Raw genomic sequence first — 26,581 nt, 5'->3', positions numbered from 1 at the left:
AAGTTAGAGCAGCAACAGGGGGATAGGGGCTATAAATCCTCCCAGAATCTCCCTGGATGTGATCCATGCAATTAGGTGAGAGCTGTGCTGCAGTGTGAATTCTCACTCACCTGTAGAATCCCGTGGCAGACAGGCTAATACAGCTCTCATAGGCGGCTATAATCTGAGAAAGTGAACAAGAGTTTGAAAACAGTAATTGTGCAACCAGTCCCTACAAAATAGCTGCCCAAAAACGCTTCCAGGGGACCTCAAGTAGAAGGTGATCAGTCACGCAACCCAACATCAGCACTGCCAAGGGAAACATCATGAGTGCAGCTGCTTCCTCAAATAGCACCGTCAGCAGCTACCAAGGGCAGAACACGACTGTTGGCAGAGGAAGACTTGCTTTAGTTTGTTCAGCTCTCAGCTACTGGTTGGACTTTTAGTCTCAGAGACAAAAGGTTAAATTGACAGGTCACCTTGACATCAGTGAGGCTAAGGGAAATTCTATCCTGACTTCCAAATCCCAAAGTTAAAGCTCCTCCAATGAGGAGCAGAGCTTGGATCTGAAAATGGCCCGAGAGCCTTACAGCCCACCAATCTCTTCTCATTGAGGGTACAGAGACATTGCAACCAAGAAGCACTACGGGGGGTGAATGGCAGCTCAACCGTCATCTTTGCCACAGAATCCCTTCATTAAAAATCAGGTTTCTTTCTGTCCAAGACTATAGCCTGACTAGAAAGATGTATGTAACCACCCAAGACTTTTATTTGATGAAGTTTGTCATAGGCAGGTCCCAGAATTTGGAGAAATCTCAGTGTTAAAGTCATAACTGATGTTTTGGGGATGACCTCTTGCAAGCTTTGGTTACTTGGAAACCCCCGTCAAGTTTCTGTTTCACTGTCCTAACTCAAATCTATGCTAGCAAGATGCAGAAGGCATGAAGAATACACCTGCACACATGGTTTGCCAATTAAAACAATATCTGAAAATGTCCACTTGTCTCATGACAGATAGAAACAGCTTACCCAGTCTTCCCAGGATCCTTTAGGATTAGCCTGTTTGATTGGCTCAAGTCTTTTTAAGATAGTCTGACATGCATTCTAGAAACAAAGAGAAGAAATATTTTAAGATTTGAAAAGACAGCTTATAGTATTAAGAGCACTACAATAGTTTCAAAGAACATTCTATTTAAATCAATATTGCCCTTAGGACTTTAGCATATCATAACAAGGAATAAAGTTCACTAACAGATGTCTTGCTCTATAGTAATAAATATTGACTGAAAAGGATTTTAAAGATGATTGACTGTGCTGATAGCAGAAAGAAATACCAAATTCAGCACAGAACTTTCTGATCCATGACAAAGAATATCAGAAGTTCACCCATTTATACTTTATCTGTAGCAAGTCATATCAGGACTTCTTAGCATATCTCATAAGAGGATCCTATAACACCAAAAAATTAATTTACAAAATTCAACCTACTCAGACAAGCTGTGCAGAGAATAAAAACAGCCTGATGATTTTACTTTACAGGTTATATTTCCCCTTTTCTTTTAACCTGAGAATGACCGGTACTAAATTCCCCTTTTCAATGGAAAATTTACATAGCCTGCAAATATATGCATTGGTAATCCACCATGGCAGACAGTCATGACCGTGACATTGCTACAGCAGAATGTTTGCTATGAGCATATCAACACTTGGAGGTCTTTGGTTCTAGAGCACAAATCAGAAACCATCTGCTATTAATACATGCAGTAAAATATATTTTAGATAAGACTGCATTAATTACTAAGAAACTGGCTATTTAAATCCATGCTTTGTTCTGCTCATTTTGAGTAATCACACTCTATTTTTAGAGCTACCACAGGACTGAAGGAGAGTTTTGAACTACTGGGGGAAAAAACAGTCATTCATACTCTAAAGTCATGGGTAGTTGCAGCAGTTAAAGATGTCATGGGGCAGCGTCAGTGGTTGCCCTTTAGTGGTTGGTTTCCTTAGGCAATAGACAAATGCACATCAACTGTTCATGCTCTGGAGCTCTAGCTTCTAACCCAGCTACTTTAAACAACTCAGCTTCCGTACATGGACGGCCATTCCATTGATGTCTGCACTGACAGATGCAGCTGTCGGGGAGGTGTTTGGGACAGTGTTTGTGCTGGTCTCACTGATGTAAATTTTGGTGGTGGGGATTCCCAGGGACCTGCTAGCAACCTGCAGAGCAAAGGGAAACACTTGGTAAGCAGCGCTTCTTATACATGAGTGTTATCATTGATTGCTTATACTGCCAGGACACCCACTGCAACCTCTACCCTCTCCCATCATAAATTTCACTTTTCCTGAAGACTCAGTTGGTTCAGTGGCTGAGAGCTAGCCAGAATATTGTTAAGTTTGCATTTCACAGACTGAATGTGTGTGAGCACAAAGATTTTTGCCACAGTGACAGACATTCTGTTCACTACTGTAAGATAAATTCTTCTTTCAACAATTACAAGAATCAGAGGATTAAGACTCCATTAGATTTTCCTTTCATTTCCCTGCCAAAAGAGTGTTGCTCCCTTAGGTCTTTTTACTGAAAATGCATTAGCATATGCAGATAAATATGTTTGCAATATGACTAATTTTTGTGTAAAATATATGTAAACTATACTTTTATGGGGTGAAATGAAATTGCCAGAGAAGTTACACTACAAGCATAACCTACATTATCTCATCATAAGAGAGGATGATGAAGAATCTAAAGCTCATACTCAATTGCAGTAATACTCTGGAAATCTAGCACTGCTGCTGAAATAATGAAGAGGAATTAATCATGATTTGTTACCCTATGCATGCACACAGAGAAAGAGTCAAAATGCCTGAGGCAATAGTGTGAGTATAACTTTCCTGAAAAGATGTCTCATTCAGTTAAGTCCGTACTCATTATTACCTGAATCATTTTGGTGTGAAGTCCTTGACCCATCTCAGTCCCACCATGTGTAAGTAACACAGAGCCATCCGTATACACATGGACCAGAGCTCCAGCCTATAAATGGAAACATTAATCATCATAAATTAACTAGAAGTATTTAGCAGACTACAGAGAGAATTGGTTTGGAACTGGACTAAAGGTTGTTCTTTGGTATAACTGAAGCCATTAGTTTACACTTGAGGTGAGTTTGGTTTAGTCTCACCAACTCACTAGAAGTTCCAATGACAAGCTAATAAACCTCAGTCGTACTTTCAGCTCAGAAAGCAGATGGAGTAACCCCAACCTGCCCCTGTGAAACACAGATGCACCCTTCACCTGAACTTGCTACCACCACTGACAGTCCACTGAATCAGGCCAAACACAGGAGCAGCATTTCAGCTACTGAGGAAGAGGGAAGGCAGGGAAACTAACATAACAGGATACCATGAAAACATAACTACACTGTGGTGTCTTATGGACAGTATACACTGGGAACTGTTGTGTTGCACATTTTGGCTTGAAAAATGTGTGCACTTTATTAACTTGGTTTCTGCTTCTCCAAGAAGCTCCAGTTTGGTACAAATGCAGGAGACCCTGGGAGAGGCAGCATAAATCCCTCATCTCTAATGAAAAGATGAATGGCACTTACAGACCTGGTTCAGAAATGGGACAGTGAAACTGATGCCAAATTTGGTAGGAATGATGCACATCCCTCTCTTCTTCCAGCGATTCTGCCTGCAAGGAAAGAACATTATGAGGCTTTCATCACAACTCAGTACTGTACTTCCTTCCAACAGCTTGGGTATCAAAGTAAAATGTATTTGAATGCCATATAGACTGAGTTAATCAGTAATTTGTATTGGAGAATGGTTTTCTTCATGGAGCACAACAAGAAGAAATTCAAACTGAAGATGCTGCCTCGAAGCATTATAGAAGCACTTGTCTGGACTACTAACTATTCAGTTGTATATACAAGCCAAATAAATAAGACTAAAGGTCAGGGGAAAGTCTCAACAGACTGCCTTGATAGTCATGTCAAAATCCTAGATGGACTTCATAGACTCGGTCTCCTTTGCTCCATTTTCCTTACAAAATCATGTCATGCTGGGTGTGATTCCTGCCTTATCTATGCTACCAGCTCACTGGCAAATGTCTCCTCCAACAGTGAGCACGAAGGAATTTCAAATGCAGAAATTTTTAGAACTCACTCAGCAAATACAAGATCTGACTTCACATCACTCAGGTTCCTATGAGGACTTCAGAATTAGTAGGCAAGAGGTGCAGCCAGTAACAAGACAGCACCAGAACACCTACTTGTTGAATTCTTCGATTAGTTTCTTCCTGGCATGGAAGCTACAGCTTGACAAACATTCATCCCAGCATCGTCGCAGAGTAAATCCCTCCAGCTTCTGGTTAAAATGAGTTGTGTCTCCTTCATTATAAAGATTGAGCTTCCGCACCTTCCCAAAGAATATATAAAGGACATGCCAAGTTTAATGCTTCAGACAAGGTCTTTTTAATGGATGAGATTAAAAGCATGTTAGTTCCTAGTTTTACTTTTCTGCTTATTTTACAGAATCACAGAATTAAGAGTCATCTATTTGTTTATGTGAAAACAGAAACTAAGACCTTAAGGCTGTGAATTTTCAGAGAGATTGAGATTTAAGCACATGGTTAGTAAGATTAAGGTACCTATGGCCTTTGGACATATTTTTAATATCTATCCTTAAAGCAGATGTTACATAATTTAAGCTACCAAGGAATTTAACTAAGCAGAAGATAATCCATGCTATAATGTGTCTGTCATACAAAATATTTTGAAATCCTGCTAAGAGCTTAGCAAAAATGAAGCAAGAGTTCTTAAGTTTAAGAATATTATGTGGCTGTGTCCATTTCTCAGAGTTTGTTTAAAGGCAGCACCCCCTGAATCGTGACATTGGATCTGTACCTCCTCAGGTGGCAGGTTACACTTCCGAGCAAGGTCGCTCATCCAGCACTCAGCAATCATCATTCCTTGGGGCCCTCCAAAGCCACGGAAGGCTGTGTTGGAAGGCAAGTTGGTCTTGCAAACAATGCCCACACTGCTGACATTGGGGATGTTGTAGGAGTTATCCAGATGTAATAGGGCTCTGTCCATAACCTGAGGAGGAAAAGGAATGGAGGTGGCATAGTTTACATAAGTCAGACTTTTAATGAGCTGCCAAAACCAGACTGGTAAGCTTGGAAGCTTATTCGCAACAACCAGCACTTTCTATTGCATCTTGCAGTTCTGCAATCAACACAGCTGGATGAGCAATAAAAGTGCAGTCAATACTGCCTCCCATGTGCAATGGAGTGTTAAGTGGTATCTTCCTGAAGGACAGCACAATAAGCACACTTCTCTGTGGACACCTGTGACTCTGGGACAGATTGAGCTTCAAAGTACTTTTTGGCCCTGGGCTAACGCTGAGTTAAACTGCTACTAAATGCCATTATCCATCTGGAAAAAACAGAATTTTCTTTTAATTATACTGGAAAAGAAGTCTTACTGGTATCAAGTGACTCATTAACTGGACTATGGCAATAAAGACAACCATATGAAATAAAGATTTTCAGTAACTACATCTGAACTCCAAGACTTGGAGATCTTTGTCCACTATTTGTCCTCACAGGGAAAGGGCCAGAGGTTCTTTCTGACTTGTGTTCCCAGATTTCCCTTCCAGCAGCAGCACAGAGAGAAGTTTATATACATCCCAAACTTATTTCAAAGTGGAGCACTGTCCAGTCCCCTGATTCAGACACAGTCAAACAGACAGCTCACATAACTGCACTCTCAACTAGACCCTCAGCTTATGCAAAGACACCTGCCAGTTGTTCTGCTCTGCACAGCACCAGCCACATTGCTGGCACTGAATGTGGCTCTGGTAGAGAGCTCTTGCAGTTCTGTCCTATTGAAACGGATTCATTTCCGCAGAAAATTCCAAAGACTCCGTGGGCTAGAGAAAGTGAGCTAGAATTTACATGACTGACACTAGGCTATAGAGTTGGTCTCTCAACAGAAAACAGAAAAGGAGAGGTTTTTACTCATTGGCACAAAAATTCTGAGAGACAAGTACAGATCCATTTTTGTCCTTATTTCTTGTGAATCCAATGTTAGCTTTAGGCAGTCCTTAACAAGCTTGTTGATTTAGACACTGTGCCCTGATCAGCCTATTGACTGGGATGTTTCTTATTTCAAGGAATTATCTTTCCCCAGTGCTGGAGAACAATCTATCATCTTGCATTGTGCAACAAGTTTTCCATCACAGGCATCTGTAATGCAAAGCAAACATTCCTGACCTTTTGCTTAATCCAAGTTATTCCAGCATCAATAAGAACTATGTGTCACATGGCAAGGGAGGTCAATTTGCTCACAGAGCCTTTGTAGAAGTTCCAAAACCCCTTCAAAGTCTGTTTTCAGTCATTTCAGAAAGCAACCTAGTTGGTCATCAGAAAATTTTACTTACACCATGAGAGAGGTCTACAGAGTTGCCCCCATTGCTGTAGTATGATACCTCTAGACTCTTGACTTTTCCGTTCTTCATGAAACCAACCTGTCAAGAGAGTCTCCTCAGTTATCAGTTCTACAAAATGTTTCATCCTTCCCTCAAAAAACTGACTGGATCTCACGCAGACAAAAGGCTGACTGTCCCTGATGCAACACAGGACAAGCACAGGCAGCAGCTGAGAAAGTTCCCTAGCAAAGGGTCCATGCATGTATCTCAATCTTGCTGCAGAGAATTCTTCTAAATTAAGTGCTGGTCTCTTGTCACAGCCACAATTTCCTTAACAGGTTTTTGCTTTGAAAAGCAGCAGCAGTGGGATGGGGACTGAAGAGAAAAGGAAGTGAACAGAGCATATTGCTATATGATACTGTAAAGGAATGGGGGAGCATCTGAGAGCAACACGACTGTGTCAACAGGGACAAAGTCTTGTTTGCAAGGAAGAGAGAATTATTTATGCTGAGGTCACAAGAAGGGAATCATCCAAATCAGAATAACTTCTGCAGGACTTTGACAGAAAAAATACTCTAACCCACCTGACATGACCCAATTTTAGTAGGGGAGATCAGCAGTGAAAGAACCATATCAGCCATTTTTTTCACAATACCTTACTAGTTTCTGATGTTTCAAGCGATAACACTGAGAAAACATGAATTCTTTTCATATGTGTGCATACCTTGTACCTCCCCAGGAAGGGATGTCTCCCACCACTTATCAGCATGTCCTCATCTCGATCCAGCATGCACCTCACGGCACGGCCAGTTCTGTTAAAGGATCAGTTTATTAGGCAAAGCCTGAAATGCACAGTACAGTTCCTACGGAACAAGATTCTCCTCTTGGTCTTTCCACAGTAGCAATGGAGTCTTAAGGGTAAACGGCTAGATTTATATATCTTCCTCTTAAGAAAATGGCAAGATTGAGTATAAAAAACCCTAAAAGTTAGATCTCAGAAGCTGGAATCCGATCGTGAAAACTCTTGCAAAGACTCTTGTATTAAAAAGAAGGATAATTTCTTACAAAGACAGATGCTAATAACTAACTGAGCAATCACTGTTTTCTAGACTACTTCTCAAGACACTCTTTTGGCTTTGAAAAAGAGAATGCTGTAGGAATTATATAATAATGTGAAGTAAAGTACTAACTAGCCTTCAATGTGACTTTGTTTTATGTTTGCTTATTTATTATCCAAGAAGGAGAGTGGAAGTTGCTCTCTATTTTCTAACCATTTTTCCTTCCCAGTGCCCCTCTTCAGGTTGTAAAAACACATAGGGAATGTCATAGATGTTATTTTGTAAACTCCAGAACATCACACAGTGGTTTGGCTGGCAGAGATAAAGGAAAGAAAAGAATGCAAATGTATTACTGATTAATTAGAGAAAGCAGGTGGTTTGCTTAGAACAGAAAAAAGATAAAGCTGATGTAAGTACAGAGTTTCATTTTGGCATATTGATCTGCTGCTGTGTTGCAAGATCCCTCCAGCACTGGCAGCAGGGTTCACCCTCACCTCTGGGGTGGTACTTGGAAGGGCAGAGTCACAGGAAGTGCACAAATGTAATCTCAGAGGCCTTGTTCACTCACAACCAAAACTTACACCGTTGAAGCAGAAACACATTGCCAATCTATGCTTCACCAATAGTTACAGTCTAGGTTCATTCCCTAAGATTTAAAGGATTTGAAAAGCATGGGTTCTAAGGTCTGTCACCTTTCCTAGGGAAAAATCCAATAGAGAATTTGCAGAAGAGCACAGAAATAGTGGTGAAAAGCTGGTGTAGTAGTTTTCAGTAAGGAAGAGATTCTCATACCACTATTATATAAAACTATAATCATGGTTATTGCTAAATTTTGAAATGGGTTGGGACTAAGTGAAGGGGAGAGGCAGATAATTTGAAATACAAGAGTTTTCAGAGAGCACCAAAGCAATAGTAGAGTTTTTTCCTCTTTCCTATTACAAGCTGACATTCCCACCCAAGCTTAGCCCTTCTGGTAAGTTCAATTCCTCCTACCATCTAAGAGCCCATTAGACACCACCTTTGAGAAATCTCAAGCTTGCTCTAAGCTGTACAAGACATGAAGAGTCTTGAAAGTGCTTCATTGTAAATGGTGCTCCAGAAAGAAGCAGGCTGGGACAGTCTGAAAGAAAAAAGCCCTGTGCCCCACAACCAAACTTACTTGAAGGCTGCAACAGCTACCACAGTTGTCAAAATAGTACTCCTGGTCTCTTTCCCTCCAAATCCTCCTCCCATTCTTTTCACTCGAACCACAATCCGGTTTGAAGGGAATCCCAGTGCATTAGCAGCAAACTCCTAAAGAAAAACAGAACAGCAGAACACGCAGGGAGCTGGGCTGGTGTTCAGAACTAGATACCAACACTTTGCCTTTCTGAAACCATTTCAACAGTGCATATATTCTGTTTTGTTCCAGATCCTATGGTGCAGAAATTGGACTTAATGCAACTGGAACCAATAAGCCCAGCATTTCATCTCTTTGGTGGGAAGGCACAGTGCTGCAGGCAACAGCACGCAGGAAGAGACTGATATGAGATGAGGTTATCAAGACAGATCTCATTTAGCACAGGGTTTGACATTTGTACCACTCTGTCCGTTCTCTCACTCTATTATGAGGCCTTTGGACATGCCATAGTGCCAGTAACCTATCTCACAGAATGGGAGAGTAGGTACATACAGTCAGTGTTTACACCACCTCTCCTTCTGACATTGTCAATCCACTGCCATGCCTGCTGAGCAGTTGGCTGCCTCTCAAGGAAGGGCTAAGCACACAATCCCTCTTGACAAAGATGTGGTGCCCACAGAAACATCTCTGTCAGCTGGAATCAGATTCAGGACACCAGTAGGATGGATATGGACTTTAGATCCCATACCCAACTCTGAGCCTGTGTGGGATTTTTTTATCAAAGAATAAGATAGCAGCAACTATTAAACAACTATTTATCTAGTCTGAAACTGAGAAAAAAAGTGCCTTTTAGGTAGCAGGTTAATGAGACAGTACCTGTGTCTTTGTTGGGTTTTGGGTGGACACAAAGAGTTCCATCTCACCATCTTCTCCCTTTGGCACAGCCAAAGTACAATGAGTTTCCAGATAGAAGTGCTCCTGGCCGCCCATGTACATCTCTCCTAGAAAATTGAAATACATGCCCCAAAGATAGGGCATCCCTGGTGTTATAAGGTCTGTCCCACCATGTGCTGCTTGCAATCTACTGCCTTTTTGACATGTGTTAAATGACAACCTGTTGCACTGCCCAGAACTGGATATCACCAGATCTAAAAGAGGCATTTATGGTGGGACATGAAGCAAAAAAACAAATGGAAAACAAAAAAATCTCCACAAATTAAAAAAAAAAGGAAAAAAAAAGAAATAAAAACCACAAATCAAACCACAAACAAACCTAACCATAGACACATCAGCTTTCTAAAAATCTTCATTCTAAACCACAAGTGGCTGGCATTTAAAAAATGAGCCTGCACACCATGTCATTGACCCAGCACCCCTTAGGATGCAGTATTTGATGCCTTTCAATACTGCCCTGATAACAGCAATGAGATTAAGGTTAAAAATAAATCAAGCATAGTCTAGCTGAGCAGATCATACTTTGAAACAGAGGAACAAAAATAGAAACCCAAATGCTTAAGATAATCTAACTGGGAATCAATATCACTGCTTGGGACTGTTTGCCAGGACATTTTACCTGGCAGTGCTGAGAGTGCAATATCCAGTCATGCTACACACTATTAAATGTCAGAAACAACATCCTTTCTCAGTCATGGCCCTGGTCTATTCAGCTGCCATGAAAATTAATATTCAGAGCTGTTCTCAAAATACTGTTTCTCTCTTCTTTTTGTTCAAATCAGTGAAAACAAAATAGCTGCCTTCACTAGGTGAGAAATGCACATTTGTGTGAGACAACACCTACTCTGGTATATAGCTGGGGCCTTTCTCGTGTCTTCTGGAGGGGTCAGGCATTCACACAATACTAGAGTCTTTAAAATAATATATTCTTTCAGCTCAGAACAGTTTCTGGTTTGTCTGGCATAATGTTTTCAATGTTTATTGTAAAGTAAACTATAAGAAACTATAAGCTTATGACACCTTTGAAGCTTGGCTGACTACAGAGGAGAGTCTTAGTAACACACAGCAAAATACAACAAATGACAGACCTGGAAATGGGTTTTTTCACTTAAATAAATCCCCACTTTCCCTACAGGGAGGTAAGGGGGGCATGTTTCTCTGTGACCTTCAAGAATAATCCCTTCACACCAAGAATAATCTTTTCACACCAGCCTTTGTGTCCTTAACTGATTTAGCTTCCCTCCCAGAGGTCTAAAAGGGATACAACACCCTCAGTAAGAACATAGTTTTCCAAAGGTCTGATGTTTGAGTCTTCCTGTCAGAGGCTATTGATCAGTGATACAAACATGAATCAATGGCATGGCTCTGACAGACTACTTCAGTTCACAGCCCTGTCACTCTCCCCTCTTAACTGATAGAGATTTTAAATATCTTTCTCCTGATAATTTGTATGTTTACCTGTCTCTACAACCTACTTGGCAGACTCCAACTAAACAAAACTAAGCAGCACACCCAAAACACCCCGTTCTCAAAGACAGACCAGCAATCAATGGTGAGAAGATCCTACACAGCAGTGCCATATTCTCCATGATACCTACAGGCATAGGTGTGTCCCATTTTCCTAAGGCACAGTAGTACACCAGTTTAACTGGCTGGCTGTAAGGTTCAGACCAGACTATGTCTGGGCAGGGAAAAGCTCCTATATGGAAACATTTCAAGGAAAAAAATCACTTTGTAGAATATTTGCTTAAGAAAAATGTGTTCTTGCATCTGTTGGAAGGGAGTGTTTAGAGGGACACAGCTGGGAGTATCCAAGTCTGTTTGAAACTGGATAAAATCTTGCATGAGGTATTTTTATATAAGGCTGAAACTTTATACAAAATTAATTTAGTCCTGCAAGCCTTACTTTCAGTATTATATGCACAAAAAGAAGGGTGATATCTTGACCTCTTTTGACACAAACTATCTTATTTTAAAAGAAGTACTACACTTATTCTTACCTTCCAAAATGTGATCAGATTCTTCAAATCCTCTCTTCACATCTCCCTTATTAATCTTCTTTATAGACTTAAAAAAGGATTGTTTTTCAATAGCTTCCTATGAAATAGAATGACACGATGACATTTTTTTTTGTCAGTGGAGTGAAATCAGAGCTTCCTCTGACTGAGGAAGAAATATCTAAGATAAAAAGCACAAGAGCTTATCTCACACAAACTACAATAATAGCCAAGATACTTGACTAAAAGCAGTACAAAATAACTTTTGGCAACATGGCAAATTCAAAATGAACACCATAATTGGACCATCTTTGATTGCTCCTTGTGACCCATTTTACTTTATGGACATAGTAGCTCAAGGTCTGTAGCCACCAGAGCTGTAACTTACAACTTAGGTTAACTATGGGGCCCAGAAAACGGGACAAAGGAAAATAAGATTTAAAAAAAAAAAAAAGAGAGAGAGAGAGAGAAAACTAAATCTTTCAAATAAGACAAGAACTTCTGTAGAAATAGTTCACTTCTGAGTTAATATGCAATAATCTGTCTTGGGGAAGTTTTACAAAGGCATTTTGCTTTTGCCAAAATTGAAGCTTTCCATAATGAAAAAATCCCACAGAATGATTAAACAACAAAACCAAAAAAATTAGCACATTTTTGGCTCCACTCTCATCTTCCCTGGTTGAATGAACTACTGGAAGCCTCAGAAAAGGAAAAGTCCTCACTCATTGTGAATCCACAATCATACAAACAACCCAAAATCTCTGTCCTCAGATGGCAGTACCAATGTCTGTATGAGACAATGCACAGACTCTTTGTATTGGGATGAATACAGTTCTCATTACAAAATACATGGTGTGAAATACTATTTTAAAAATTTGATTAGAATCCCATTGTTGTAATTTTTCTATAATAAGAATGGCTTCATACCTTTTTTTCCTCTTTTCTAGATATGAACAAATGTGTGCTGGGTACAATATACCTACCAGAGTTTGGTTTATTTTTTTCAGCTTTAAATAACACAGAACAATTTAATGTACTCTAAATCAATGGGATGTCAAAGATGTGTCTTCTTTATACTTAAATATACAAATTATTCTTTCTATCCATATCCTGTTGCATCCATAAAGAAAACAAAATGTGTGGTTAGACAACCACAATTGTGAGAACAGAACTAGACATCAGGGGGTCCCAATCCAATTGTAGATGCAGAACTGAGCCATCTTACCTGAATTGTGACAATAGGTTTAAGTTCTTCATACTTAATCTTCACAGCCTTAGCTGCTCTTCTGGAATGTTCTTGTGTGTCTGCAAGAACTGCACCAATGATATGACCAACACAAGTGACCTACAGGCAAGATGAAGACCCATCATCACTGAGTATATATATGCAATAACTGAGAGGCTCATGATAATTCTCTTCATCTGTTTCTCTGTAGTTTTTCACTTCTTTACTCAGACCAGTGTATTTAAAACCAGTTCAGGGAAAACAATCATGGACAAATTTGGAGAGCAACTGGTTGAGTGAGCCAGTCCCAGTGGGCTGCAGCACAGAGAAGAATCATGCAGATAACACAGGACAGAGGCACAGGACAAAGGGTCTCAGGCCTTATTGAATTTGGCACCAAGATTTCTACTGAGCCCAGCGCAGTTAGAATTTATCTCTCTATAAGGTGGAGGACTTCACTGGACAGTATGAGAGATCTTATCTCCCGAGCAGCATGATTGAAAACTGTATTTTTAACCACATACCACATCCTCAGCAAAGACGGTCTCGTCATTAGCGATGCCAGTGATGTTACTGCCAGGAACATCCTTGGCGGAGACAAAACACACAAACCCAGGAATGCTCTGAGCTTCAGATGCATCTACAGATCTAAAGAAAGAAGGAGAGAGAGTGTTATTTCTCTTATTTCTTTGTGTCAGCACTTACACGATTCCAATACATATTCAGGCTGATTCCCTGAAGTTTGGTTGTGCCACATGAGTATCATGTGTGACCAAGGCAGAAAGGGTAACATATTAATCTAAAATCTGAGCTCGATCCAATGGCCATGTGTACTAAAGATCCCTTGACACCCTTTACCAAAGACAAAGTGATGTTAGTGATACTATGCCTCCACTGTCTCCTTAGCTGTCATGATTCTGTGAAGGCAAGATTCCTCCCTGTCTATTGATAAGCATGAAATTTTAGTAGAGACACATATCATCTACCATGGGTTCACCTATAGAGAAAAATGTGGCTGTGAGCCAGGGAGAAATTATTAAGTGTCAATTACAAGGAAGCTGCAGGGTTTTTAAAAGGATGCAAAAGAAATGATGCTCCAAAAGACAAAAAGCTTCATGGAAGGCTTTCTTTGGTAATCAGCAAAAGAGGTTTCTAACCAAAATGCTTGTCTGCTTGAATCATATACAGATTTAAAACTCATGGCAAAATAATTAAAAAAGAACAATATAATTTAATTGTTATATGAGGGGCTTAGTAAAATATGTATTACAAAAGATGTTCAAGCTCCTTTTGCACTACTCTGTATATTGGCTATATATAATTGCCTTGCTTTACAAGGGAACAGTTGCAAATAGAAAAGCTGCAGCTCTGTTTTTGCTACCTGATTTATTGTTTTCTGTAAATTGCTACAATTCTTTCAGCAGCTTGTTTAGATTCTCAAATTCCAATACAAACTGTGCCTGAAAACAGCAGTTTATGCATCCCAGTGAGCTACAGCCTTTTTTAAAAAAAGACATTAAATGTATGAATGAACTTGCCCACATGAACCCTTAGACAGTAGGAACTGAAGACAATGCTGTTTTTCTTTGGCAAGTTCACTTTCCCGTGTTTTTGCTGTAATGCATGAGAAAAAATCCCCTGACACTTCCCCTTAGTTACAAATACAGAGGCAGATGATGTCTGATTTACATTGGTGGTCAAAATCTGACTTTGTGAAGTGCAAGTTTTCAGAGTCAATATTTTACTGCCAAAATCATAGGCTGACATAATTCTGTCCCATACTTAAATGTTTGACTACTTCCTCTAAAAATAATACAGGCTCTCAGCTTGAAATATGTGTACACAATGCAAATGCAAGAGAATGTGTACAGAAGCCTCTAGAAAACACAACATACTGTGGTCACAGGCTTGAATCTGGTACTTTTCTGTATTGCCCCATCTGTACTGGTAGTCATAACAACACTGAAGTGTTTGCAGCACTCAACAATGACCACTTTGCAGCACCTAAAATTTAACTATGTTGACAGACCGATTTCTTTCATAACCTGGGAGTCAACTACTACATCTCTGCATCCATAACCACCATGCTGCCCATCCCACGTCAGACTGCTGTGGGAAACCTCTGGGCAGGAAGCCTAAATAAGCAAGAAGTACTGCCTAAGGAATGAACTGCACATCTCAAGGCAATTGAGGATGATACAAGGCAATGTAACATGAAGTGTCCCACATCAAAGCAGTCAAGGGCAGACAGGAGCCTGCAGAGCCACTACCATGTAAACACAACTAGGGTTTGTGAGGGGCAGTCCTGCAATATGACAGCATAGATAAAACAGTCATATGAAAATTTAGATGCCAGGACTGGCTTTTTGAACTTGATTGTCACTATTGTTATAAATTATGTATCAGTCATGCCCTAGATGGACAAGATACTTTCAGAGCCCTGCAATTCCAAATTCTGAGCTGGCTCCCTTGCTACAGCCAAGCACAAACGGCTCTGCGTGTAACACCTGAAGCCAACTCACACACAGCTGTTATGCAGAGGGCTTGATCACAGCCAGTGCAGGCTAGCAATGTGCAAGGCAAAAACCAGAAGACAGTACACACAGCTGACTCACCAGCAGGAGTGCTGGTAGAACTGCATGTTACAACTTCACTTTTTAGGCAGACAGGAAAGAGAATTTTCAAGCTGCATGCTCTCATCAGTGATCAAAATGACATCTCCTCAGATGGTGGTTCTCTTCTACCCAGCTTCTTTATAAAACTGCATGCTTGAGTATAAGAGGTGGGAAATGCAGAAAGGTTTCCCAAGGCAGAGGGCTTCGTGCTTCAGCAAAACCCAAAGTTTGGTGTTAATTGCCTTACATTCCCACTGATGCAGACTTGCAAGGCAGCTGTAACACACACAGCTCGCCTCCATGTGCAACAAACTGGAGTTCTCACCTAAGAAAAAACCTTTTCCTCATACACAGCCTGACAGATCAGTGTTTTCTAAACAACCAGGCACTGAATACTTCCAACATCTGAAACTCAGGAGCAACACTTACAGAATCTTAGCATGGGCTTTGGTGCTGGTCACCAAGGTTAGATACAGCTCATTCTCATAGTGCGGGATGTCATCGCAGTAAACAGCTTCTCCACTCGCTTGTTTGGCTGCTGAAAAGTGCATCAGGGGCCGGCCCACCATGTCTTCCACTGCCTGTCCCCTGGGCACCTCCTGCAGTAAAACACATAGCTGACTGCTCCTGGCTTAGACTGCAGGAGGCAGAAGCATTGATGGGAGAGCAAAAGACACTGTGAGACATTCTAGTGAAATGAGGAGCGGGATGGGGGCTCGGTCCTGTGAGAAAGGGAGGTAAACAAGATGCCACAAGATTTGGCTACAGAGTGGAGCTGTAGAGAATGAAGTGAAAGGGATTGGGGTTTTGAAATGACTATGGAAGAGGAGAGTTTGATTTGGCAGCTTGTATAGCAGGTTCAAGTTTTGAAGCTGGATTCTACTCTCAAAGCTGAAGAAAACAGGTCGCTAACAGAGAAATAAGAAAAAAGATATATGCTGAATATGAATCCTGAGAGATTCAAAGAAAGGCAGACTGTAACTGGGAAAAGCAGAAGGGGAATTTCAGTTTGCATATGCAGCTGCCTGCAGGAGGAAAAGTGATCTTTGTGAAGCTGTGAATGCCTGCAATAGTCGTGGGCTGTGACAGCAAAGAACATTGTACCCTAAAGTGAGGAAGGGATTGAGACCCAAACATAAGCTTCACTCACAGCATTATATAAGTTTATGTAATGACCATATTCAGGGGACAAGAAGACAACAAGCACAGCTTGAGCTACTGAAAAGTCTGAGCTTACATCACACCAATACTGCTGCTTACTTGAAAAAGCTGCTACTTACTTGGAAGAGCTGGGCATTTGCAATGGGATCTTTGTGAAACAGCTCTGTTGCACTGATGTAGTTTGAAGGGACAGGCTCACACAGATTTTTCTGCAACAGACATATTAAAGAAAATCATCTTCCCTGCCTTTCTCACATTCCCTAGTAGGCCAGGATGCTTCCCCCTCTCCATCTTCCAGGTAAAATCATTCATATTCTACCGAGTGAAAGGCAAACAAGGCTCAGGTTCTGTGCAAAGAATAGCCACAGACACAAAATACTGGTTGCAATACAACAAGTGGGAGAAGTCTGGGAATCATCCTGTGAAGCCACAGAGCAGCATCCTTCCACAAGAGGGTGAGGATGCCACAAGGAAGCAACTGGGAAGAGATACTGTACTTATACGCAGGTAAGAGGTAGAGTAGCTCTTGAAGATATTGCATCATGGATTTTGTTATCAGGTGCAACTCTACTAGAATCTGAACCGTCCCCATGCCTTCCCCACCAAGACAGCACAAACTGGTTCCTCCCCTCCAAATGTCTTCCCTAGCAGCGCTTACAGTGCCAGTGTGGTTCTTGCTCAGTTTCTGAAGGACTGTCAGGTAGAACTTGAAGAAGAAGCTGAGTGTGAGTGTGCGACGGAAATCCACCATCCCGCCAGGAGCCGAGGGAGACAAATCCATCTCACCCGCCAGCGAGCGGCAGGCATCCTGCAGCAGCTTCTCATTCCAATCTCTGCAAGGGAACAAAGGTGACACAGAGCCCTTGCTCAGCCCCAGATATCACCAGGGCAAATTAACTATTCTGACATAGAATCAGAGAATCTCCTGAGTTGGAAGGGATGCACAAAAATCTTTGAAGTCCAACTCCTGACCTGCTCAAGACACATGAAGAATCACACCATGTGCCTGAGAGCATTGTCCACTTCTTGAACTCTGTCAGGCTTGGTGTTGTGACCACTTCCCTGGGCAGCCTGTTCCAGTGCCCAAGCACCCTCTGGGTGAAGAAACTTTTCCTAATATGTGACACAGCTTTATGCCATTCCCACAGGCTTTCAAGCAACAGCCATGTGTTCTATCTATTTATAGTATACGTGTGTGCTTTGCTCTCATCTTGGGCTCAGGTCACCCTTTTCAAAGCTGTAGCAAAGTTATCAAATTATAACAGCACAGATTTCTCAGCCCAGTTTGAGATAAACCCAGATTTTTAGGTCATGCCCATATCAAGCTTCTGTCCACTTCAACAGATGAGTGAATTTGGCAAGCAAATGGCTCTCTGAACATGAGAATGACATGAATCGTTGAGGGTAAAGTGTGCCAGAGGAAGCAAGGCATCACCCAAAACACATACTGCTGCAGAAGCATAGCTACACTTCTCCCCTTTTCTCCTTCTGTGTACTATTAGAGATAATTTAGACTATTTGAACTGCTCCTGGAAAAATCAGGACAATCCCATTGAACAGTTTTCTATCATAGAAAATCCTACCTGCCGGTGAGCTCCTTGCAAGTTTTGAGTGCCAGGACAGTTGTGGGAGCCATTCCTCCATAGCTTAGTTTTATCTCCTTCACCCGGCTAGTGCCATCTTGGAAGAGAACTCTCATCCCACAGGTCACAATAGCAATGTCATCCTCACGACGGGAAGCCTGCTTGAAAGCTGAGAAGTATTCACCCTAGAAGACAGGAAAATTTTGCTTTATTTTTTACCTTGGCTTTGGAGTATAAATATTGACAAGCTATTAATCTGTCTTTACATGGATCAGCTCTTCCAGGGAAAAGTATCTGGCTGATTCATCATGCAGGGCCAAGCAGAACATGTTTGTTCAGGCAGCACTGTATATTTTCATGTGATACTGTGATTGATTCTCGTAGTAGATCCATGGTTATTAGCCAACCTAGGACTGTGGGGGAAATGAGCTTGGATGGAAATCTGCTCATACCCATCACTTTTGTTCCAATCCTTAGAGAAAAAACCAGGACAGCTTGTTTGTTCATAAACAAGATTATAGTTTCTCAGCAACTTTTTCTTTCTCCCAAGCTGCTAAACTGCCAGTCTAATCAGTAAAACTTATATCCTAAACCCCTTCCCTTCAAAGGTCTTCAAACTCTGAAAGAACTGAAATCAGTAATAACAAATGTCTCTCTGTTACAGAACAGACCAAACTAATTGATGTAAGACAATTTCAGTCTGTTACTGCAAATACAATTCTCAGTTACTATCCTGGATCCTCTATTGGTCTCCACAGAGTGCAGAAATTCTTGTAAATGCATCAGCAACTACAACTCACAAAACTCAGAAGCTCTCCTATGAGAAGTGGCAGTAAATATGAGATTAGCACTCCACAAGTATACGGGGACTAACAGTGTCACCCTGGAGTCACGGTATGGTCAGTCCCCTTGCCTGTACCACAGATCAGGACAAGGTGCTGTTCGGGCACCCTGCAGACTAAAAGAGGAATCAGATCTGGTGTTTTTGCACAGCTCTTCTACAGAGGTTTCTGACAAGTTTCCTCCCTAATAGCTTAGCCACTTGATTCCACACAGCTCAGCAGTCTGTTCCATTAATTACTTCTAATCAGAAGTGGACAGCAATCCTTTCATTATTGTAAAGAACAGTTTCTCTACTGTTGACAATGAGAACAGTTTCACAAGAGGTCCCTTTTGTGCATCGAGGACTTGTCACTGGAGATATGACTGAAGGGTGTGTTTCATTTTCTGAATTCAAGTAATTACTTGGCAGCCCACAGATAACCGCAGAGAAACATCAGGAGCATCCTCCCAGCAAGGACATTCTGCCACTCTACTTGTGAAAACAAATAGCTTGCAAAGAGGAAGAAAAAGCAGCCTCTTTCCAATTACATGGTTGCAGTTAGAGGACAGTATTTGCCTTCACTCCTCACAAGATGCTCTAATTTTCTTGGTACAGAGTCCTGTGGCTGGAAAGGCACTTGCTGTTTGTCCTCACTAGGAGTGTAGGTAGAACAACCATCAAATCAGCTGCCTGTGTCTGCCCTCCCTCTTGGTAAAACAACAGGGCATGTCCTCTCTAAGCTATCACAGTAAAAGTTTCTAGGTGCTAGTTATTCTCATTGAAATACCAAACAACGCTTACTTTTAAGGACTGCATAAGGACCTGGGTCAGCATCCCTTTCCCTTGCTGGACATGATGCAACACCAGAAAGGAAAACATTAAGAAATCCACAGGCTCTAAAAGATTCATAGGCAATATAAACAATTTCTTCATCCCATCACCATGGAATATAAAGATCAATAATGAATAAAGGTTGAAGGATACTAAATCAAAGGAGGAAATAAGATTTCATTACCACTTTCTGTCTCGTCAGCAGGGCAAAAATTGTGATACTATGAGCCTATGATGGAAATACTGAGCAAACAGCTGGTTAAAATTCCTTTCCAAGGATAGAAATACATATATATGTGTTGTCAGGTTTTTTCTCTTTGAAAACCAGTAAATGTGTAGGTGGTACAGAACACAGTGCATAACATATGTGAACATTATCTAAAAGGAATGGGTCTACAGTCCAGAAGAGAAGGAGGGTTTTAAAATAAAGGCTATGTCCTGTTCTAGGAATGTCATTATATACAAAAACTTAAGCAGTTTCTGGAATCTGTTCATATTTTATCTTTAATCTCATGAATTGTTTTCTTTCCTAACACTGTCTTTCCTCAGCTGTAATCACCTTACAAATATAGATTCCAAAAATGTTTATTCCCTGAATATTTTAAATACCTAACACTCAAACTAACAAGAGAAAAAGGTGTTACCTCCTCTCCCTTGATAGCCTAAGTCTGCCCTAAGCTCAGACCCCCTGTAGTGACACTATAACTGTGTCAACCACTCAAATTGTTTAGTCTAATTCTTTCTGGTTTTTAGCCAATCTTACCCTTGTTGTGACAAGTTATATCAGTGCAAGATGTAATATCAATTGCAAACAAACATAAACCCAAAAATTCTGTCTAGCTGAGTGCTGACACAGCCCTGCTCCCACCTGTGAGGAAATCACAGTTGCAGAAAACTTTGCCTGCCACGTGCCAACACCTTCAGATCTGCCCTGAAGAACTTTAGTCTCCCTATTTGTGGTCAAAGATCGGCCAGGAAATCATGAAGTAGAGTTCAAAAGTTGCTTTAGTTTTTCAGATCAATGAGCTGCAAATAACTTAGGGATGAAGCCACTCCCCTGCTTGTAAAAATTTGTTTGTTTTATGCAATTGCTCTGTGACTGTCATATGGATGGGGAACATGTAGTTTTTCATTGGTGCCTCAAGTGTATTCCTCATTTTAGCAAGAAGTATTGCTTCCTGCAATTATTACAAGACCAAAGAAGGAACACTTAGATGGAAAAATGCCATAAACAAAATAGTTTTGTTCCATTAATAGCTAGATTGCAATATTTAAGAGGAGAGACAAAGGATTTATTGGTTCTATCACGTAATACAATGGCAATTCAAGTAAATCAGTGTTTTCCATTTATAAAGAAAATGTGCCACTACACCGTGAATTCTTGATTCATATAACCTGGGGCCTTGAGCCCTAAAAAGGGAAATACCTTCACAAGTATAAAATTACAGTCTGGTGTTCTGAGCCCTAGAGGAAAGAGTTTTCCCTCTTAGACACTCTGAATCAGTCACAGTTCATGCTGCTACAGGACAGAAGCATTCATTTTTCTATGTGAAGAAAGTTTTGCAGACTCATTTGAAGTTGCAAGTCCACATTTCCAAAATGCCCTAATAATCAGTCCTTGCAAGGCAAAGATGTAGAAACTGAACTTCCCTTTGATTCATACAAGCTTTTTACAATTTACTTTCCCATTTCAGTTCACAAAAATTAAGCAGGAACCTTGGGAACCTTAACTTCACTTTACATCAGGAACTGCTAAAATCTTTGCTGTACTATTTTTCAAATGGAACATATACCTCTGGAAACATCACTTTGTCACATTTTGTCATTACTGAATGCACTCAAACCCGCTCAGACAATAAAGTGAAATTTGTATTTCTCACACCAGAAAACTTGTTGGGCTTACCATACTTTATCATAGAGCTCAGTTCCCCTTGCTTGTCAAAAATAGTGTGTTGCTAGTTTTTCTACAAATAATTTACTTCTTTCTTGGTCCACTTGGGACTGCATAAGCATTTGGAGTTTGGTCATGAAAAAAGTGTCTAACACTGAAAATAACTCAAATAACTGCATTTTCGCTCCAGGGACAGTGAAGTTTATTCCTGTGAGCTTACCTTCTTACTGTAGGGTATTTCAACAGAGAGAAGTATTTCTTCAGGCTTAACTATTGTCTTTCTGTACCCAGTGAAAAACTTCTCATCCATCGTGATAGTCCTTTTGCCCTCTGTAGAGCAAAGAAATACCAATGGTGGATGAATGAAGAATGGCAATGGTACGTGCGAGACTTCAACCTACAAAAATCACTCTTGATATGATATCTGTTTTCATTTTTCCACCCTCTTTCACCAAATACGAAAGGATTTTCTCATATTTACTTTGGTATTTATGGAATCTGCGACAGCTTCTCCCTATATATTAAGGGGTTTTTGCACAGGCAGTGATCAAAGAGACCTCCTTCCTTCTTTATCTAATTAACGCTGGGCCTCCAGATGTAGCAGTTTCCAACACTCCAGTGAAATCCCTTCTTTCTCCTTTCCATAAACTGCACATAAACCACCACAAGAGAAAGTAAGTTCACTGACCAGGCAGTCCACTTACTTCAAGGACCCTATTTCAAAACAATTATTTCTAAGAACAAATAAAAACCAAGACATTTGGCTTTCTTCAAAGAAAAACAAAACAAAGCAAGCTTCAGCTTTTATCTGAATAAACCATAAGGATCAAAGTATGATGGTGACAGAAACTGTTTCATGCTTATTGTTTTTCATTAATAGTTATCTTCAACCAGCTCTTAACAAGGACATATCTGTAAGTATGTCCCACTACCAAAAATTCAATCTGGCACAGAAGGTCAAAATTATTTAGGAATCCAAACTTGGGCCTAGCTTTAGGAAATCAGCCTCGAAAAGGGAAAATCATTGAAGACTCAGACTAAGCCTATTTTATATAACGTTAACTTCCACTTTGAAGTTCTGCCCCAACCTTATAACCCATAGCAGAAGGCTATTGCCTATCCCACTCCTCTCAGTCTCTCAGTGCCACAGGGAAATGTAAGTAACTCACCTTTTGATACCAGAGTCAGTTTGCTTCCACTTGCCATTAACACAGGATTTAAATCAGAAATTGGACTTGCTGTCATTATGTTCCCACCAAGTGCCTAGAGTGATAATAATGCATTGGATAAATATTAAAAATCTTAGCAATTTTAGGCTTCTAATTAAGTGCAAAAACCTAAGTGCCATGAAATCAGTTGCTATCCCAGTCAATATTAAAGTTTGCCTGAAACAGACTTAGAACAGTGTTTTATTAATGGGTCAGAACTACCTTACACTCAAATGTCATATGCACAACAATGCTAAAATTCAATCCCTATAGCTGCCATTCAGGGAAGATCCATGAAACTATAAAGCACCTTTTCAGTAACAATAAGAAACCCAAGTTTTTGTCTACAATACCAATGTATGGCACAGGATCTCGTAGAAAAAAAATTCATGTTTGGTAGATTAGTTTAACTGCTTGCTTGTTATTTATTTTATTTTTATAGCATAGAGTTTGAACACACTTTTCCCTTTAAAACTAGAGGAAAATTTGCCAAATCTGATGCCTTAACACTGTGACTACTGTGGCTGTGCTGGCAATAATATACATACCTCCTTCTTTGAAATTTGCCCAGTACCCTAAATACATTTTTGTTAAATTAGTGAAACCTCACTACAGTTTCTCCCACTTGCTGATAACAGTAATGGAAAACCTGGACAACTTCCATGTTTCCCTTGCTTGCCAGGTCTGTGACATCAGTGTAGCACACACACCCACTGAGACCCATGTTGCTGTCATTTCCTGGGGTTGATTTTTGTGTTCCAGGTTCTTTCCTGAGGTTTGCAAATGTTCTCATGTGTGAAGCACAAGGCACACCAACAGTGGGTGAGACAAGCCAGCTCCTCAGACTGAGCTTTCAGTTACAGTGCCTGGTGCTCCTGAGTCACTTACAGCAACATTCCTGATCTGTGGTCCCGCAAACCACCGCAGCTGTTCCAGGACAGCCTGGAAGACCTCGGTTTTGTATGGAGGAAGCTCTGCCACTGCTTTTCTCATCACCTCCTCTACTGAGCGCAGGGTACAGGCAGCACCAATGGTGATTCCTGTAAACAAACAGAGGAAGAGAACTGTTGTTCTCCAACATGTCAAGGTGCAGGAGAAAGGTTGTAACAGTGTCTGCAAAGCTTAGATGTCCCTGAGTTTAATTAGACCTTCAGTTACACTGAACGACTTAGCATGCACTACATGTAAACATCGCATCCTCAAAACAAAATTCACCTTTAAATCACAGCTCATGGTGGTACTGTCTCTCACATGACAATAACCCACCATACTTCTGTCTCAGGGTATTATTAACCGTATTGCCCTCCTATAGGTATTAGTTTGTTTTTTGAGAAATAAGCTCCAACTTTTTTCCAGATTACACACTTTAAATATCCTACCAGACATTGGCCCACGTGCACTACATTGTTCTAATTACATCTATTTGTAAGGTAGACCTGTTTCCACCATGAAGATGAAGACAATAGAATCATAGAATTGTTAAGGTTGGAAAAGACCTTCATGATGATTGAGTCCAGCCTTTGACTGGACACCACCACATCAACTAACCTAATTGTCACATCCAGTCATTTCTTGAAAACCTTCAGGGATGGTGACTCCTCCATCGCCCTGGACAGCCTGTTCCAATTCTTAACCACCCTTTTAGCAAAGAAATTCTTTCCGATGTCCAAACTGAACCGACCCCGGTGCAGATTGAGGACATTTCCTCTCATCCTGTCACTGGTTATCTGGGAGAAGAGGCCAACCCCCACCTGGCTACAGCCTCCTTTCAGGTAGTTGTAGAGAGCGATAAGGTCACCCCTGCGTCTCCTTTTCTTCAAGCTAAACCACCCCATCCCAATTTTTTTTTACACATCCCTCATACAATTCCTTGCATGGGAAAGGCATAGGGGATATAGAAAGCAGTTTTTAATCTGGAGGGTTTCCTTCTTATACTCTTTATTGTTCCATGGAGTCCCCACTCACTTCACAGGCATTCTGCCTCTTTTTTGCTCACCTGTTTCTGTGTGTTGAACAGCATTCATTTCTGGGATCCATGCTGGTGCTATTATCACTGGATACAACATGTTCTTTAACCTCATCTCAATACCTTAAGGAAAAGTAAGACTCCTTCAGTTACACACAGGTGACAGAGCCTAATTTAGCTGTTTCCCAGTGAAATCTAAGCAGCCGTAGTAAAGAGTCAGTTCATCAACCATCTGTTACACAGATTATATAAGGACGGACATACCAAACTAAAAGCTGTTTTCCACTAATATCAGAATTCTCATAGGAAAATTTAGGGACTCTTTTCTAGGCCAACATTAACCTTAAATACACTGTTTGGTACTTGTGTAACCTGGCTGTTATTGTACATAATCCTTCAGGAAAGAACAACGAACATAATGAACCACATAATATTTGGGGGTTGTCTTCTGAACCAATTGCTCAGGATAACAGGATCACTAAATAGGTCTGACCTCTCCTCCTTAGCACTTATGTTTGCAGAAGTGTCTCTCGGGTGAGAAAACAGTAAGATTTCAAGCTTTGAGAGTTTGCCCTCTGAAAGTCCTTCAAAACGCAGGTTTCACAACAGAATTTATTTGATTATGAGTATTTCATTTTATGCTGTGTCACTCCTCTCTTCTCAAAATTCCACAAAATAGCAGAAAGGCTCAGAGATCTGGATTAGCACTTTTTCCCCCAATACAGCAAAGAAAAACATTCACTGTGAGAATAATCTGCCTGAAAAACAGTCTTTTCCTTTATACAACCTGAAAATTAAACAGCTTTTAGCAGAAATGGCATGAAAGAGGTTTGCATTTGCACTGTTTTCACAAAACATTCCATGGAAAGTTTTCCAACTGCTCATAATGAGTATCAGCTATTTCTCTTACCCACTTCTGTATTCCCCACAACGAGTTTGGCATTGGGGTACTGGGTTTTGAGGGCCACCAATTCCTTGAGAGTTGTAGGCTGGATCCACATCACACGCTCGCCTTTGAAACACATCTGCTTCTGCTGTTTGTTGCTCTGAGTCTGCAACAGTGAATTCAGATAGAGCTCCATCAAGCCAAGAATCCCTCCTCACATGCTGCCCATGCCTATGCCAGGCCAGGCTCCATCTCAGTCAAGTTACTGACAGGTGGCTGCAATATCCACACTGTAGCTGGCAGTTAGTCATCCTTCTGTTAGCAGTGACAGAAGTGCTCCCCTCCTGATACTGCCAGGTGCCACATCTCCCTAGCAAGACTTCTGCCAGCAAGCTCCATCTGACCAAAGTCGTGGCAGATGCCTGTGGCTTCAGACACCGTACAAATAATTGGTTTTCCATTCTCATCTCAATCAAAAAATGTCAGTCTCCAGCACTAATGAATTTTAGCTACCAGGTAGGGCAGATTCTGATTCCCTTTTTAACTCCTTCATCCAGTGACTGAAGAAAACAGACTAACATGTCTGCCTCAGAGCAACAGGAGATCAATCCTTGCACAGGAGAACATCTTGGAGAAGAAGCAGGGGAACCTCATCTCAAGCCAAATATATCTTATTCTATGGTCTATAAGAACTTTTAGCTCATTACATATTTAGGCCGGGTACAGCAGCAGAATTAATGACTGAATTTCAGTTGTTTGTTAAATGTGAAGGAAGGTATGAACATGCCATGTGCAGGATTAGATTCTTGGCTGGGACACATTGTTTAGGGGTAAATATCCCAAAAAAGACAAGAA

The 26,581-nt window shown here is 40.8% G+C and overlaps 1 protein-coding gene across 1 annotated transcript in view; it reads right to left on the bottom strand.

Annotated features, from left to right (window-relative positions):
• The window catches only part of XDH (xanthine dehydrogenase), a 52,235-nt gene that overhangs the window by 8,713 nt on the left and 16,941 nt on the right, over positions 1 to 26,581 (bottom strand). The window contains exons 10-32 of the mRNA XM_071579806.1: positions 25,751 to 25,892; positions 24,871 to 24,963; positions 23,763 to 23,914; positions 22,836 to 22,929; positions 21,887 to 21,996; positions 18,122 to 18,306; positions 17,197 to 17,371; positions 16,658 to 16,747; positions 15,807 to 15,976; positions 13,287 to 13,410; positions 12,763 to 12,882; positions 11,541 to 11,637; positions 9,463 to 9,587; positions 8,626 to 8,759; positions 7,133 to 7,220; positions 6,421 to 6,507; positions 4,884 to 5,075; positions 4,250 to 4,395; positions 3,589 to 3,670; positions 2,915 to 3,010; positions 2,071 to 2,199; positions 1,009 to 1,083; positions 111 to 163 (exon numbers count right to left, since the gene is read on the bottom strand). Coding sequence (XP_071435907.1) covers positions 111 to 163; positions 1,009 to 1,083; positions 2,071 to 2,199; positions 2,915 to 3,010; positions 3,589 to 3,670; positions 4,250 to 4,395; positions 4,884 to 5,075; positions 6,421 to 6,507; positions 7,133 to 7,220; positions 8,626 to 8,759; positions 9,463 to 9,587; positions 11,541 to 11,637; positions 12,763 to 12,882; positions 13,287 to 13,410; positions 15,807 to 15,976; positions 16,658 to 16,747; positions 17,197 to 17,371; positions 18,122 to 18,306; positions 21,887 to 21,996; positions 22,836 to 22,929; positions 23,763 to 23,914; positions 24,871 to 24,963; positions 25,751 to 25,892 — 2,759 coding nt within the window. The remainder of the gene's footprint in view (positions 1 to 110; positions 164 to 1,008; positions 1,084 to 2,070; positions 2,200 to 2,914; positions 3,011 to 3,588; positions 3,671 to 4,249; positions 4,396 to 4,883; positions 5,076 to 6,420; positions 6,508 to 7,132; positions 7,221 to 8,625; positions 8,760 to 9,462; positions 9,588 to 11,540; positions 11,638 to 12,762; positions 12,883 to 13,286; positions 13,411 to 15,806; positions 15,977 to 16,657; positions 16,748 to 17,196; positions 17,372 to 18,121; positions 18,307 to 21,886; positions 21,997 to 22,835; positions 22,930 to 23,762; positions 23,915 to 24,870; positions 24,964 to 25,750; positions 25,893 to 26,581) is intronic.

Source organism: Pithys albifrons, chromosome 2 (assembly GCF_047495875.1).
Source record: "Pithys albifrons albifrons isolate INPA30051 chromosome 2, PitAlb_v1, whole genome shotgun sequence".
NCBI classification, from domain to species: Eukaryota; Metazoa; Chordata; class Aves; order Passeriformes; family Thamnophilidae; genus Pithys; species Pithys albifrons.
Note: the sequence above shows the minus strand (reverse complement) of the source record. Positions and strands in the feature narration are given on the sequence as shown.